Below are 13,961 nucleotides of genomic sequence, written 5' to 3' on the forward strand. Positions count from 1 at the left end.
ACACACACACACACAGACCTTCGCCGCGGCAAAGTCGCAACGACATTGTTATTCTAAACAGGCCGTTTTCGCCCACCCGTGGTCCTTCGACACAGCGACCTGTCAATCATCTGCTGTCTTGTCTCCCCTGGGGACAAATTTGAGCTGCTGCTGCCCCCCCCCCGCCCCCCAAAAAAAGACAAGTAAATCGACTGAGGCGTTGTTAGGCTCGTCGCAAACGGGACTGAAAATTCTTGAATTTCACTTCCGTCAGCTGGTAGTTACAGTCCCCTCGCTTGATATGCCACTATTGCCGTCGAGATGTTGGGGGGGGGGGGGGGGGGGGCAGGAGTAGAGGAAACCAAATAATCTGGAGGCTGAGGGGGCGTGTGTATATGAGAGGGGAGGGGTGTGAGCAGTCCAGATCAGAAATAAAACATTAGTCCCAAAAAGCGGCGAGGAGAAGGAGGAAGAGGAGAGAAAAGGGAGAATGAAGGAGGGAGCGAGGGAGGAACGGTGCTGCCGGAGCACCAAAGTAGCGGCCAGCCATCAATAGCCGCTGCGCCGTCGCCACTGCCCGAGAAGGAAGCAGCCATTCCCATTCCGCCGCCTTTTTGCATCCCAAAATTGCATCTTTCCGGCAAAGATGATGCATCTGCCATCTCAGTGATTTCTGCCCCCCCATCCCTCGGACCGTAAGGTTGGGGCGGGGTGGGGGGTTAGGTAGTGGGAGAGTGGGTAGGTCGTCCTTGGATTATCTTCTTCCACTTTTTTGGGGGGGGGGCGGGGGTTCCCCTTCTCTCCACCTTGTTTTTTTTTTTCTCCTCCCACCCCCTGCCATGCGACGTTTATAAGAGTGAGGAAGAATGTGGCGGCAACATTTTCCAGGCAAGCGGCATGTTTCCTGTTTTCTTTGCTGGATGTCTAATAAAGTCTGGCATGTGGGACGGAACATGGGGGAGAAGGTCAGTCGGTAGGGGGAGGGGGGGGGGGCTCGGTCACCGTGTTGTCATCCCTCCACACCAACACTTAGCTCTTACTTCCTGGGTCGTAACTTGGCAGGTGTGCAGAGTCTGTGTTGAAATTAGCTTTTGTTCTGCACCCCCACCAAAAGAAACGAGGCGTGCGTGCGCTCAATTTCATGGGCAGCGGTGTGGCGGGCAGCCGGGTGGGGCACAATGTGAGACAAGTGGCCTTTGTGCGTGACTTTTTTCTGGGGGTGAGGTGGGGGGGCGGGGTGACGGCCAACAAAGGACGCTTACTCACACCGCCCACCCCATGGGGGGGGGCCTTGTGCTACCACGGGCCGATGGAGGCTTTTCTCCTTGCAAATGACTCATTTGCCGGACTGGAGCTACAAACTGTGGCGGAATAAAGGCGGACGCGCCACCTTAGCTTCATGCGCCCGCGTTTGTGAGAGAGCCTGCGTGGGCTCACATAGTTTGCCAATATCCGAGAATGTGTGTTTTGTGCACTGTTGTTAAAGCACCGTGTCAAGGCCACTTGTTCGGTGTGAGAAAACGAGCGGAAAAATGCAAAATACAAGTCTGCGAGGGCTTGGCGAGCAAAAAATAAATAAATCTCTGTGGATGTTCCCGTAAGCAATAAGCAACTGTTAAGCATATGACAATGACATCAATCAAAACTTGTTTTCGTTGTACTTTTTTTCCCCATTCTGGCAGTTGCCTTTTATTTGCCCTGATACTAATCCTTTGGCAAAAATGGAAGTGGAATCACTTCCCCCCCCCCTGTGAGATTGTGAAGTCTCATGTTTCATCTTCGGATGGTCACTCAACATCCGCCAACCTCTTTGAGTCGGTGTTGGCCACCTGCAATCGGCAGCTTGCGGTTGCTAGGCAACCGCCGGCGGGCCGTTGGAAGATAATACGATGGAGAGCATGTCTGCTCGTAAATGTCTTTCCCCTCCTGGTTCCCCTTCTCCACCCGCCAAACACCCACCATAACCCGCCCTCCCCACCCCCCACTCGCAGCGGGAAGAAACGGCTGGCCACATAATGGAAACGCTGGCCTCATCTGCTGCTGCGCCGGGCTGCCAGACTCGTAAGTGTCGCTGGCTGCACCAAGAGTAGCAACAGCAATCTTCTAACTTAGCTTCCGTGCGTGGTTTTCTACAGGAGGAAGGAGTAGCAAAGTCTCATCGTCCGTGCCGGTTCGAGTCCCCGAGTAACTTCCGTTGCGACCTTTAACCCCCGCAGCCGTTCGACGCTTGCCGCCCGCGAGTTAGCACGCGGTCGCCGTCGCGGTTGTGCCGTTTTCATTGCCTTGTTTAGCTTGTACGCTCATTAGCATTTCTGTCTTGGTGTCACGGTTCATGTGTGTCGCAGTCCCGTTGGCGAGCGCCGCCGCGACAGCTGCCGGTTTCTTCCGAACATGCGCGGCTCCCGACACGCACGGTGAGGCAACAGTTGAGCAACAAGCACCACGGCGACGTTCGGTGGATTCAGCGCACGTTTGTTGTCACGCGTTGTGTTGTTTTTCTCCCCCCGGGTTGTGTATTACACCTGCGGCACTCCGCGCAGCTTGCGGTGAACATGTCCGGCGCCCGCCCCCGCTCACTTTTTATTCCTCGGCGCCACGAGAGAGCCTTTGTCACTTCACGGCTGAGAGCTCGCCAGCACGAGTTTAAAAAAAAAAAAAAGTCTTTTTGCTATTTGTTGGCTTCTTTTGTGGGGATGGGCCCCCAGCAGAATCGGAAGCGTGCGGCGACAGCGCACTTGTAAAGTAAACACGGTTCGAGATCCCAAAACGTTATCAGTGAGCGCGCGGCAAGCAGTCCCGGAGGTTCCGGTTTAATGTGGCTGCTGTCCAGGGGCTGACCGGCGAATGTGTGTCGAGTGACGCCAGGAAGGCGCCCGCCCGCCGGCCATCTCCCGGCTCACCTGCGACCTGCCGTCCAAAATCAAGTCAAAGTACATTTGAAGTGGCAGCCAAGGCCGCTTAAGTGATCGCCATGACAACAGGCTGCGATACGACACCTCCTCTTCCGTCATCCTCTTCCTCCTCCGCAATGTCGGACCGCTCGCTTGGCTGCTTGCCTTCCGCGTTCTTCATTTTCTCCCCTTTTGTCGCCGATGTGTCTCTTGGGAGCAGTTGGGGCTAACGAGCTGTGTTACCTTTGTTTGTTTTCATGCTCGTTTCACACAAATGTCATCCCCCCCACCCCACCCTGGACCCCTCCCCTCACTGAACAGTGAGTGGGTCTACACTTAATGTCCAAATAGTTGAATTGTAGTGACATTTCATAGGATCAATGACACGAGCCAAGTGTCTTTGATCTCGTCAAATATTGACCTTGCAATTACTGTCCTTGGAATTGCTGACATTCAACATAATTGATAAAACTACCCAAAAGAGTCTCCCATCTTGCCAAATAGTGAACCGACATTAATTGTTGAGAACATTTGACATTTCACAGAATCAATATTATGCTCCAGTATCTTTCAGCTTGTCAAATAATGAGCCTACATTATTTATTTATTTATATATTTTTTTTGTTGCAGGGGGGTCAAATTGTTAGACTTTGTGTGCCGGCGCGTGTTCATGCGCATTTGACAGAATCAAAACAACCATCAACTGCCCAGTAGGGATCTTAAAATTATTTTCGAAAACATTTGCATTGGTGTCATTTAAATGAATAATAATAATAATCATAGAAAAATCCAAGTGTCTTAGATGCAGCGAAATAGTGAGCTAACAATTATTTTCATTGTACGTTCGACCAGAAGGTTTCCGGTCAGGACTGCGGCATCAAAGCTGAGCCGTTGCCCTTCCTCTATCCGTCCTGCAGGTATCCGGCCCCAAATCATGAACGGGCCCATGCACCCACGCCCGTTGGTGGCGCTGCTGGATGGTCGCGACTGCACCGTGGAGATGCCCATCCTCAAAGACTTGGCCACCGTCGCCTTTTGCGACGCGCAGTCCACGCAGGAGATTCACGAGAAGGTATCACAATGATCAATATTTGCCAGAAGATTGTGGAAGATTACGGCAATGTGATTTTTTTAACTCATTTTAACTCAGAAATGTTTCATTAACGTACATGCAAAGTAAAACGTGACCAGATCATCATTTCATCTGCATTTTTTGTTTGGCAGGTATCTCCACTGCAATTCCTTTTATGTCACTCTGAAGCGAGTGATACGAGCCCGCGCGTCGAGTAGCACGCTTGCACTTTAATGTTGCCCTGGAAGCATCGGTGTCGTTGTTTTATTATCGCGCGGTGTGCAGCGGGGGGGGGGGGGTGCACTGTAATTACTCTGGCTTGTGGAGAGGAGGCTCTTTTATTTGCTGCGAAAGCAACACACGCCAACCCCCCCGCACTCCCCTAGATGGGTAGGTGCTATCTGTTGCTGCATCTTGCAGATGGCAGGATGTGCCCCCTCCTTCCTCCCTTAATGCGAGTATGATTAAAAAAAAAAAAAAAAAACCAAAAAAGCAAGCCACGGCAAACATTTGCATGGAGATCCATTCAATCAAAAGACCGGCGGACCTTTGTGTTGTTTTCACGCCGTCTTATCAGGGAAAACACGACGGTAATGTTCACCTCGGCAGTGGGCCGTAATAAGCGCAGATAGCCGCAGGAGGCGCCGGGAAAGATTGAAAATGTCCAATCTTGTTCTCATGGGCCCGTCGTACATTTCATTACCTTGCACATTTTGACAGGTTGCTGATAAAGAAAATCACCAGAAAGGTTGGTTGAAAAAAAAAAAAAACAGTACAAGGTTAGCGCTGTGCGATTGGGGAGGAGCCAAATGCTACCTTTTCTGCTTCTCTGACTTGCATTTTCACTCTCGAATCAGACTGGGACTGACGGACTTATTTCTCTAGTTTCTATAATTGTTTTTTTTTTCTCAAATAAAGTAGGTTTGCAAATTCGGGTGCTGGGAGGGAATTTCCACGCCGAGCAGCGGGTCACCTCCAACCTCCGGCACGTATTCATCAGGCCTCGGGTCTTGTTTGGTGGGCAGGTGCTGAACGAGGCGGTGGGGGCCATGATGTACCACACCATCACCCTGACCAGGGAGGACCTGGAGAAGTTCAAAGCACTGCGCATCATCATCCGCATCGGCAGCGGATACGACAACATCGACATTAAAGCCGCCGGAGAGCTCGGTAGGTTTGATGGCGAAGACCATCGCTTGGCCGCCGCCACTGGATCAAAATGGGACAATATGGCCGAGAAGACTCGAGGCTATGAGGAAACATTTTAGACCAAAAGAGATGCAATTTGAAGCAAATGCAGCCATTTTGGATGCCAAATGCCCCCCCCCCCCCCCCCCCCCCCCACGGCAGGCATCGCCGTGTGCAACATCCCGTCGGCGGCCGTGGAGGAGACGGCCGACTCCACCCTGTGCCACGTGCTCAATCTGTACCGGCGGAACACGTGGCTCTACCAGGCTCTCCGGGAGGGCACGCGGGTCCAGAGCGTGGAGCAGATCCGAGAGGTGGCGTCCGGCGCCGCGCGCATCCGCGGGGAGACCCTGGGCCTCATCGGATTTGGTGAGCGAGCAAAATGAGACTTGCAAACCTCGGCTCTGGTTTTGAAGCTCACTTACAAACGCAACTTTGACACCGGCGTTGTGGTCGTCAGGTCGCTCGGGGCAGGCGGTGGCGGTGCGCGCCAAGGTGTTCGGCTTCAACGTGCTGTTCTACGACCCGTACCTGCAGGACGGGCTGGAGCGCTCGCTGGGCGTGCAGCGCGTCTACACGCTGCAGGACCTCCTCTACCAGAGCGACTGCGTCTCCCTGCACTGCAACCTCAACGAGCACAACCACCACCTCATCAATGACTTCACCATCAAACAGGTGCACACGCCACCGCGGGGGCGCCGTCTTGATATTGCCCGATCGATTCGGGGGACCCCGCTGCAGCGAAGCACGTCATAGTTTTGATTTGTAAAAATCCAAACCTTATATGTCGATATTTACGTCTTGCCTTATTTTCGCAATATTGTCATCTCATGCCACCCATGTACAAACATGGGATAGGAGTGGGCTGACACCTGCTGGCGAGTCGGTGGAACTGCGAGACCCAAGTCCAAACGCTTCTTCAGCGACACTTGTCATTTTGTGTGTGTGTGTACAGATGCGTCAGGGAGCATTTCTGGTGAACACAGCCCGGGGGGGCCTAGTGGACGAGAAAGCCCTGGCCCAGGCCCTGAAGGAGGGCCGGATACGTGGGGCCGCCTTGGACGTCCACGAGACCGAGCCCTTTAGGTCAGTCTCCATTCAAAGAATGACGACGTACGAGTTACTTTATAGTTCAGCATGATATGAGTGAAAATGCACCGCGAACCCCCCTCCCCCCCTCTCCCCAACTGATTTTAGTATATTCTTTGGATTGAAGCCCCTGTTCAAATAGCAGTTTAGTTTTTTCCTCTTTCAATTCATGAGCAAAAATGCAGATACCCCCCCCCCCCCCCAAATATGTGACGGTATAAAAGGCAAATTGTGTGCGCTGCAGCTTTGCTCAGGGCCCCCTGAAAGACGCGCCCAACCTGATCTGCACGCCTCACACGGCCTGGTACAGCGAGCAGGCGTCTTTGGAGATGAGGGAGGCCGCCGCCACCGAGATCCGAAGAGCCATCACGGGTAGGTGGCGCGTTTGGTCCGCGCGTGGGCAGGCGGCGGGCAACCCAAAGTCTCCTTTTGGCTGTGTGGCGCCACAGGCCGCATCCCGGACAGCTTAAGAAACTGCGTCAATAAGGAGTTCTTCGTCACCGCGGCGCCCTGGGCCGCAATGGACCAACCGGCCGTTCACCCCGAACTCAACGGCGCCGCCTACAGGTGACCTCGCCCCCTCCAAACTAACAAACCAAAAAAAAAATCCGACGGCGACTTCACAATTGACGCGTTAGTTTCCGCGACGAGAAAAGAAGCAATTGCGGTGGCGATTCGCGCCTTTCACACTTCTCGTGACGCTCAAGTGCAACGTTGCACAGTGTGTGTGAGTATGTTGTGGTTGGCGAATGTTGTCGTCATGTCCGCAGTGTTGTTGGTGTCGTTCCACGCAGCCACGTCAACCAAACGCTGCCGGCTGCTGCTGCCGGCGTTCCCCAAGACAAAATAAATGCCTAGAGGGGGGGAGCAGGTAAAAGCACTGCAAATCGACGCTAGAACGCCACCCGTGTGTGTGTGTGCGTGCGTGTGTGTGTGTGCGTCCTTCCAAACCTTTGATAGCCGAATTATCTTTGTGGTAAGCTGCCATTTTAGTTCTTACTCGTTTGGTCAAAAATTTGTCTTGTTATAGTCAGAATTGTCCAAAACTAGATCTAGGAAGCCTGACTTGACATGGTCATCTTGTTGTTTTCTTTGCTCTGCCCTCCGCCTTCCTCAGATACCCTCCGGGCGTGGTGGGCGTGGCTCCGGGCGGCCTCGCCGGGGCTTTCGAGGGCATGGTGCCCGGCGCCCACACCCTGACCTCGGGGACGCACCCCTCGCAGGCCCCGTCGCCCAACCAGCCTTCCAAACACGGCGAGCCCAGAGAGCACCTCACCGAGCAATAGCGGCCAGAAGGGACCACAAGACAACCCCCCACCCCCCCATCCCTCCTCTTCTCACGATCAACCGGGACCAAGAGACGGTGCCCCTTTTCTGACAGGTGCCGGTGGAATTTGTATTTTTATTGTATTGATTTTTGAGGTAGGATTGGCGGGCAACCACGGTGGACTTTGGAACATGCATCAAGGACCCCCCGCCCCCTCGTTTTTTTTTTTTTTTAATGCATTCTCTGGCCCTGAGCCACCAGCCCCCCCACTCCTTATTCTTGTAAGAACTTAAAAATCATATCTACTACTCCCCAAAAACGGATCTGAAAACCAATTAGTCATTAATAGGCTGACCAAATTGAAAATGGCGCCCTTGATTGTTGATTCATTCCAGTGTGATACGAAAAAGGTGGCCACAAAGTTAATGACTCAGGAATACCCCACCTTTTTGGGGGGGGTGATTTTTTTTTTTTTTGCAGTTTGTGAGTTCAAGAAAAACTGAAAAAAAACAAAAAACAAGTCACCTCTTCAGCGTTTGACAAGTTTGGCAGTCTCGGGCGATTGCCGTCAATGAGTTGGATGTTCTTCTTCGCGTGGTCCCGCGTGCTTCGCTCCCCCGCACCCCCACGCCAATTTTCGTTGTCCAGACTCATCTTGTACTCTTTGTCAAAAGCCATCACAGCAGTGCGAGGCAGAGCCCGAAAACCCCCAGCAGGTATGCTTTTGTTTTTTAGCCCAAGTGTTTGCGTTTGTTTCTTGTATCAGGTGAACATTTAGCATTCAGTGCAGTTCGAATTAAAACAACAACAAAAAATGACAATATTCTCAAACACCTTGTTGTGTGCTTTGATTTTGGGCCCACGGGAGTATTTAGTTTTTTTTTTTTGTCCCTCCCTCGCTCGCTTTCATTCTTGATTCTTGTTTCCAAGCGTTTCTCGAGGGTGAGGCCTTTCTTTGTCTTTTCCTTAAATACTCATGTTGAATTCGACTCGGTAGTTCCTAATGTCCAATCGCAAGAAGATGGCAGACAGAAAATGGATGGAGCAAGACTTGCCCTCGCTCAACTTACTGTTGATCCCAAGAGGATCGATCGTAGGCGGTCGCTTAAATGGCTCTCTTTCATTTTCGGGGCGCACGGCATTTCAATGTTTTCTTCAGATCCTATTTTTCAAAAATAAATGTGCAAATACTGAATTTAAAAGATGTCATTTGACACATTTTCTTTTCTTTCACAGATGCCATCTGAATCCCACTTGGTTTTTTTTGTTTTTGTGGGGGGGGGGGACACCCCAAAATGTATTTGAATATTAGATTTTGATCACCCCCCCCCCCCCCCCCCCAACATGGTCTTTTTTTTTAATGGTAAATATGAAATTGATATTTTCTGGTAAATTTCTTTCAGGACTCCAGAGCAAGCGCTTCGATTGAAGGTTCGTATCCGTTTTGTAAATTTGCTGATCACGGATTGGATTGGAGACGCTGGCGTGAATTCTTGATCTGCATATTCAATCCTTTGATTTATTTTTTTACATCATCCTCACATGCGCAATTCCTCATAATTTTGAGATCCAGCTGCAAGTTGCGCCTTACAGATGCACACAATCGGAGGGGGGGGGGGGGGGGGAAGCAAAGCAAAGATGCAAGTGAATCAAATTTAATGAAATGAATGCACTCTGTCAAAAGAGAAAGCATTTGCTTCTTCTCTCTTCCGAGATTCTGTGTCTCAATGTGAAAATGTCAGTAAACTGCGCCCCCCCCCCACACCACCACCACCACCCCTCCCTTGCAGAATGCAGCTGTTAATCTATGCAAAAAAAAAAAACTAAAATAAATAGCTTCAAGAATAATCAAACGGGTCGGGGTAGGTACAGGGGGTGTGGGGGGGGGGGTTCCTTGGGTAAATGTCTGTCAGGCAAACTGCAACCCCCCCCCCAAGAAAAAAAGTGGTACTGTACTGGTAAATCTACAGTATGAGGTGGACAAGTGGATTTCCTCCAGCAGCACATGCGTTTGGAAAGATTTTGGTGAGGTTGGGAGGGGGGTCCTCCCGACTGTCCGCACTCTTTTTTTTTTTTTTTTTTAACAAGTGCGCGTCACTCACTCGTCGTCGTCCTCCTCGCCGTCGTCGAGCGCGGCGCAGGGTCGTATTTTTATCGGTAGGTGTCCAGCCACTTCTCCAGCATCTGCGTGACCAGCGGGTGGTTGCGGCGCCGCGAGCTCTTCTGCACGGCGGCCAGCATGCCGCCGTCCGTCACGCTGCAGTCCAGCCACGATCGCAGGAGCTTCTCCTGCTGCTCCTCGTTGCCCATCTGAAGGAAAAGCCGCCGCAGCTTTCAAAGGGGGCCCCCCCCCGTCCCCTTTCAACGTCAAGCTCGCGAGGATCCGGCGGCGTACCTCCTGCGCCGACAGGAAGTGGATGTGCAGCAGCTTACGCTCGCTGTCCACCAGAGGCAGGAAGGTGACGGTGACGTCGTCGTCGGCGTCCAGGTTGGCGCCGGCGCCGCGATTGTCGCCGTAGCCGTCGTTCTCCATGGCCACCAGGGCCGAGAAGTGGCCGCGCGTGTAGCCCAGCGCGATGGGGCTCTTCCAGCAGAAGCTCTGCTCCCACAGCAGCGGTAAGTACACGCCTGCGCACGCACACGCACAATCATTTGCCCCCTTTTCCCGCACATTTTGACTCACCGGGGCTCCGATTCCGACCCGAGCCCAATTTGACATCTCCCAAATAGACGATGTGACAAATTTAGCAATCTGCTGATGAATTCTGGAGTAGGCGGTATGGTAGAAACTGGCCTTGAAATCGCGCGTAGCCTAAAGTCTCCCCTCGGAAACTTTTGTAGTACTTCACGCCGTAAACGATGATGGGCCTGCGGAGGATGTGTGCCAGCACGAAAATGTGGGTTTGCTCCAGGCTTGCCCCGGGCTGCACCCACACAAAACACACACAGGAGACGTCACACACTGCGGGTTTCCTTCATCTCACGTCAAGTTTGATCATATATTCTTGTGCCGCCAGGTTGTTTAAATGAAACGGCGAGCTAAAATGGCCGACGTTTCCCGCAACGGGACTCCCACCTGGCTGGCCAGAGACAAGATGAAGGCCCAGTCCTCCTGCCACTGCTCCTCCCGCAGAGAAAAGTGAAGACCGAAGCTTTGCGAGTACCACGATTCCCACTCCTTCCAGCGAGTGTAAAACCTGCAAAGACGACAAAAGAGCGGCAACGCGTTGAAAAAAAAAAAATAGACGTGCAGGTTGACTGATTTTTCTTTCTCCCCCCGATCTGACCAGTGCGAGCAGTCGTGCAGGCTGTCGTGGAGCGTCTTGCGCAGGACCGAGTCCTTGTCGTAGATGCCCCACGTGGCCTGCAGAACCGAATCCAGCAGGCAGTCGCCGGCCGTGCGGTTCCACAGCGCGTACAGGCGGCTGTCCAGACGCGTGCCCGCCGGCTCCATCGACCAGTTGATGACCGCCGAGTCTTCCTCCAGTTCTGCGCGGGAAACGCAAGACGACGGGCGGGGGCCGAGTCGGCGTCGAGGCGCATCTGACGCGAAGCAAGTCCGGGTAAGCGTCTCACCTTTTTGCACGTCCCGATCGAGAACCTCATCGAAGAGTTTCTCCTGGACGGCGGGGGGCAGGTCCTCAATATCTGCGGGCGACACGGCGGTTAGAAGGCGGAGAACGGGCACGATGAAATGGAGGGGGGGTGGGGGGGGGGGCTTCACCGGCGGGCAGCGTGAAGGTGACCAGGTCGCTGAGGAAGTAGCAGGCAAAGTCGCCCTTGCGCTGATGCAGCGACGCCACAATCTCCCGGCGGATCTGCTCCGTCAGCTCGGGGCACGCCATGGACGGGATGCGCTTGGCCGCCCGCTGAGTCACCTGAAAAGGTAATGGGAGGTCGGGGGGGGGGCGCAAAGGTGACACCCGTTGCCCGTCAGCGAGCGAATTGTCGGCGCTGACCTCGGTGAGGAGGACGGCGAGCATGTCCTGCCTCTGGAAGCGAATGGCCAGGTGCACCAGCGTGAAGCCGGCATCGAACGCCGACGCCCGGTTGAGCAGCTGCACCTCGTCGGCGCTCAGCTGCCGCGCGATGTCGCCGCCCGACGACTTGTACGCCTCCACCGGCGCCAGGTCTCCTTCCACCACGCCTGGCGGGGGAAAAAGAGGAGAGATCGACACGTTGGAAATCACCCCCCCCCCCCCCTTTGAGGTGCGTGCATAAGCCAGGACGGTCGTAGTCACGAAATCGATGCGTGTCGACTAGTCAAATAGAAATCGCATTTTAGGAGGGGAAAAAAGAATCATTCCGAGATTCTCCCTATGCTGTCGCCGCACTCGAGGAAGTGACGAGGCGCCGGACACTTCCTGTACTGTCGGGAACCTCCGAGTGCGCCCCCCCCCCCTGACATGAAACTAGAACGGCGCTCTCTGCCAAGAGTGAGCGTGACTCTCAACAAACACGCAAAAGAAAACATTGCAGAATGTTCACAATTGTGTGGTTATAGTTGGGGGGGGGGGGGGTCTACTTTCCTTTTTCATAGAAGTGGATGTCATACAATACCTACTCCCCCTTGTTATCTATTCCGGTGGTGTTTACAAGGAAGGGGGGGTTGTTTTGAGCCACATCCAGAAAGTCCTCGCGGGCCACTCTGCCAGACATGCCCATTCATTGCCACCAGCTGGGCCAGCAGCCACCCCCCTCTTAGCCCCTCAAAGGCTATCTTCAGTCAAAGCCATAAAGGGCCGTGTCACGCTCGCCCTGATGCCGTCTGTCTACGTCGCAACAACTGCCGGCGAGTTGGCCGCTTTCAAGTCGACCAAGCGGCACAAACAAACGGGCGGGGCGGAATTGTTTCACAATCCGCCGGTGGCCCAAACGGAGGCCGAGGAAGGCCGCCATCTCTGCGTGAAGGTGGATCCAAACGCAAGAGCGACTCACCGGCACAAGCGCTGAGAAACAGCCAGTCCGTTTTCCTCATGCGGTTTCGTATCTGCTTGAGCTTCTTGAAGTCCGTCTCCCGCTCGTCCTTGCCGCTCACGGCCGCCGCCGCCACTTCGATTCTCTGGAAGTCCATTTGGACGCTGGCCTCGCTCTCGGCCAAATAAGGCGACCTCCCCTGGCCGAGAGGACCCGTGCCGCCCGCGCGACCGCTCCGCCACGCCCGTTCCTGCTCGTTGATGACGGACGAGCGCTCGGCGGAGGGGGCGGCCAGCTCGATGGCCTGCGGGCTCTCGCACGCCACGCACGTGAGCGTTACGGGCGAGTTCTGGTAAGTGCACGACGAGCAAGTCCAGTACTGCCGGCGGGTGTCCAGGCGGTTGCGGTCGTTGTACTCCTCGCACGGGTCCGCGGGAAAGCAGGGCGGCGCCGGGCGGCAGCCGGAGGCGTGGGGCGACTCGGTCGGGCTGCCGTTTTTGGGGCGCCGGCACAGACACTGCGTGCAGCGAACAGCTCGGGGCCAGTTTAGGTAGGTGCACATGTGGCAGGACCACTTGGCGGCGATCTCCGCCATGCCGGCCGGCCGCACGCGGGGCCGGGCGCTGGAGTCCGGGCAGATGAGGAGGCCGCCGCCCTCGCCGGCGCGGAGGTCCCACGGACGCCGCGCCGGGTCCGCGTCGGGCCCGCTTTTGTACGGCTCCTCCGTGATGATGGGAACGCGGGACCTGTGTGCGCGGCACATGGTGCACTTGGTGGCGGAGGGCCAGTTCTCGTAGGTGCAGTAGTCGCAGGCCCATTTCTCCCTCGCGTCCGTCATCGTGGATCACCTGCGCGGCAGCAGATCAAGCGCACGGGTGTCAAGCTCATCCATCGTTTCATACGGAGCACATCCTGTACTTGGAAAATCTGTACCAAAATCAAAACGGATTAGAAAATAAAGTCGAATAGAGTGTAACGTCCAAAAATATTCTTCAACAGGTCGGCGTGGAAGAGGGTCTTGCCGAGCCTGTCTGCAAAAATGAGTCGAACAGCCTTTTGTTTTATTTAGTGGCGAAGTTGAAATACGACTGTGCAGCGTGAACTCGCCATCTTTGCAAACCCAGTTGACCTGGCGACGCATTGCACCATGACACGACCCACTATTTCATCATATTCGAAAGGGTGCAAATCTCTTACCGTCTCACTTGACGTGTTGTTTGGGGAACCACAACAATGGCTTGTTGTGAGGTCCCCCTTCCAATTCCTGCGCCGCCGCCTACTGCTCGGTCGAATCTTTCCCGAATCGACGTCTTCAAACGCCTTTTATCCTTTAACATGTTTAGCTCGACGGACACGTTCACCACGCCGCAGAAGAAACAGTCTGTTCGTCGGTCGGACCTGTGAAGAGCCGCGACCTTCGTTGATTTTTTTGTGTGTGTTTTGTTGCTTTTTGTTTGTTTTGTTTTTTTTAATGGCGGCGATGCAGAGACGAAAGCGTAGCCTGAGCCCAAATAAACGCTGGGCCCGTTGACGTCACAAATCAGCTGGCCCAGCGCTC

At 54.1% G+C, this 13,961-nt stretch overlaps 2 protein-coding genes across 2 annotated transcripts in view; one reads left to right on the plus strand and one right to left on the minus strand.

Annotated features, from left to right (window-relative positions):
• ctbp2l (C-terminal binding protein 2, like) overlaps positions 1-8,317 on the plus strand; it is a 37,636-nt gene extending 29,319 nt beyond the window's left edge. Inside the window, 8 exon segments of the mRNA XM_052070779.1 lie at positions 3,788-3,942; positions 4,968-5,112; positions 5,293-5,499; positions 5,591-5,805; positions 6,086-6,216; positions 6,464-6,591; positions 6,669-6,786; positions 7,337-8,317. Coding sequence (XP_051926739.1) covers positions 3,788-3,942; positions 4,968-5,112; positions 5,293-5,499; positions 5,591-5,805; positions 6,086-6,216; positions 6,464-6,591; positions 6,669-6,786; positions 7,337-7,505 — 1,268 coding nt within the window. The 3' untranslated portion in view covers positions 7,506-8,317.
• Positions 8,318-9,125: 808 nt separating this feature from the next.
• zranb1a (zinc finger, RAN-binding domain containing 1a) lies at positions 9,126-13,922 on the minus strand. The gene is made up of 10 exons (XM_052070793.1): positions 13,601-13,922; positions 12,425-13,251; positions 11,446-11,633; positions 11,211-11,364; positions 11,063-11,134; positions 10,774-10,975; positions 10,563-10,683; positions 10,281-10,410; positions 9,882-10,114; positions 9,126-9,796 (listed from the first exon to the last, which is right to left on the minus strand). Exons 2-10 carry the CDS (start codon positions 13,239-13,241, stop codon positions 9,638-9,640), a joined length of 2,076 nt encoding a protein of 691 aa, XP_051926753.1. The 5' UTR covers positions 13,242-13,251; positions 13,601-13,922; the 3' UTR covers positions 9,126-9,637.
• Positions 13,923-13,961: the final 39 nt, after the last annotated feature.

The sequence above is a fragment of the Hippocampus zosterae genome, chromosome 7, assembly GCF_025434085.1.
Source record: "Hippocampus zosterae strain Florida chromosome 7, ASM2543408v3, whole genome shotgun sequence".
Classification (NCBI taxonomy): Eukaryota; Metazoa; Chordata; class Actinopteri; order Syngnathiformes; family Syngnathidae; genus Hippocampus; species Hippocampus zosterae.

What these genes read in the sequence shown, in the direction of transcription:
- zranb1a (XM_052070793.1), bottom strand. Translation starts at nt 13,241, where the DNA reads ATGACGGACGCGAGGGAGAAATGGGCCTGCGACTACTGCACCTACGAG. An exon ending in CACCTTCACGCTGCCCGCCG is followed by an intron (nt 11,135 to 11,210) that starts GTGAAGCCCCCC and finishes TGTCGCCCGCAG; the next exon opens with ATATTGAGGACCTGCCCCCC. An exon ending in TCTTGTCTCTGGCCAGCCAG is followed by an intron (nt 10,411 to 10,562) that starts GTGGGAGTCCCG and finishes GTGTGGGTGCAG; the next exon opens with CCCGGGGCAAGCCTGGAGCA.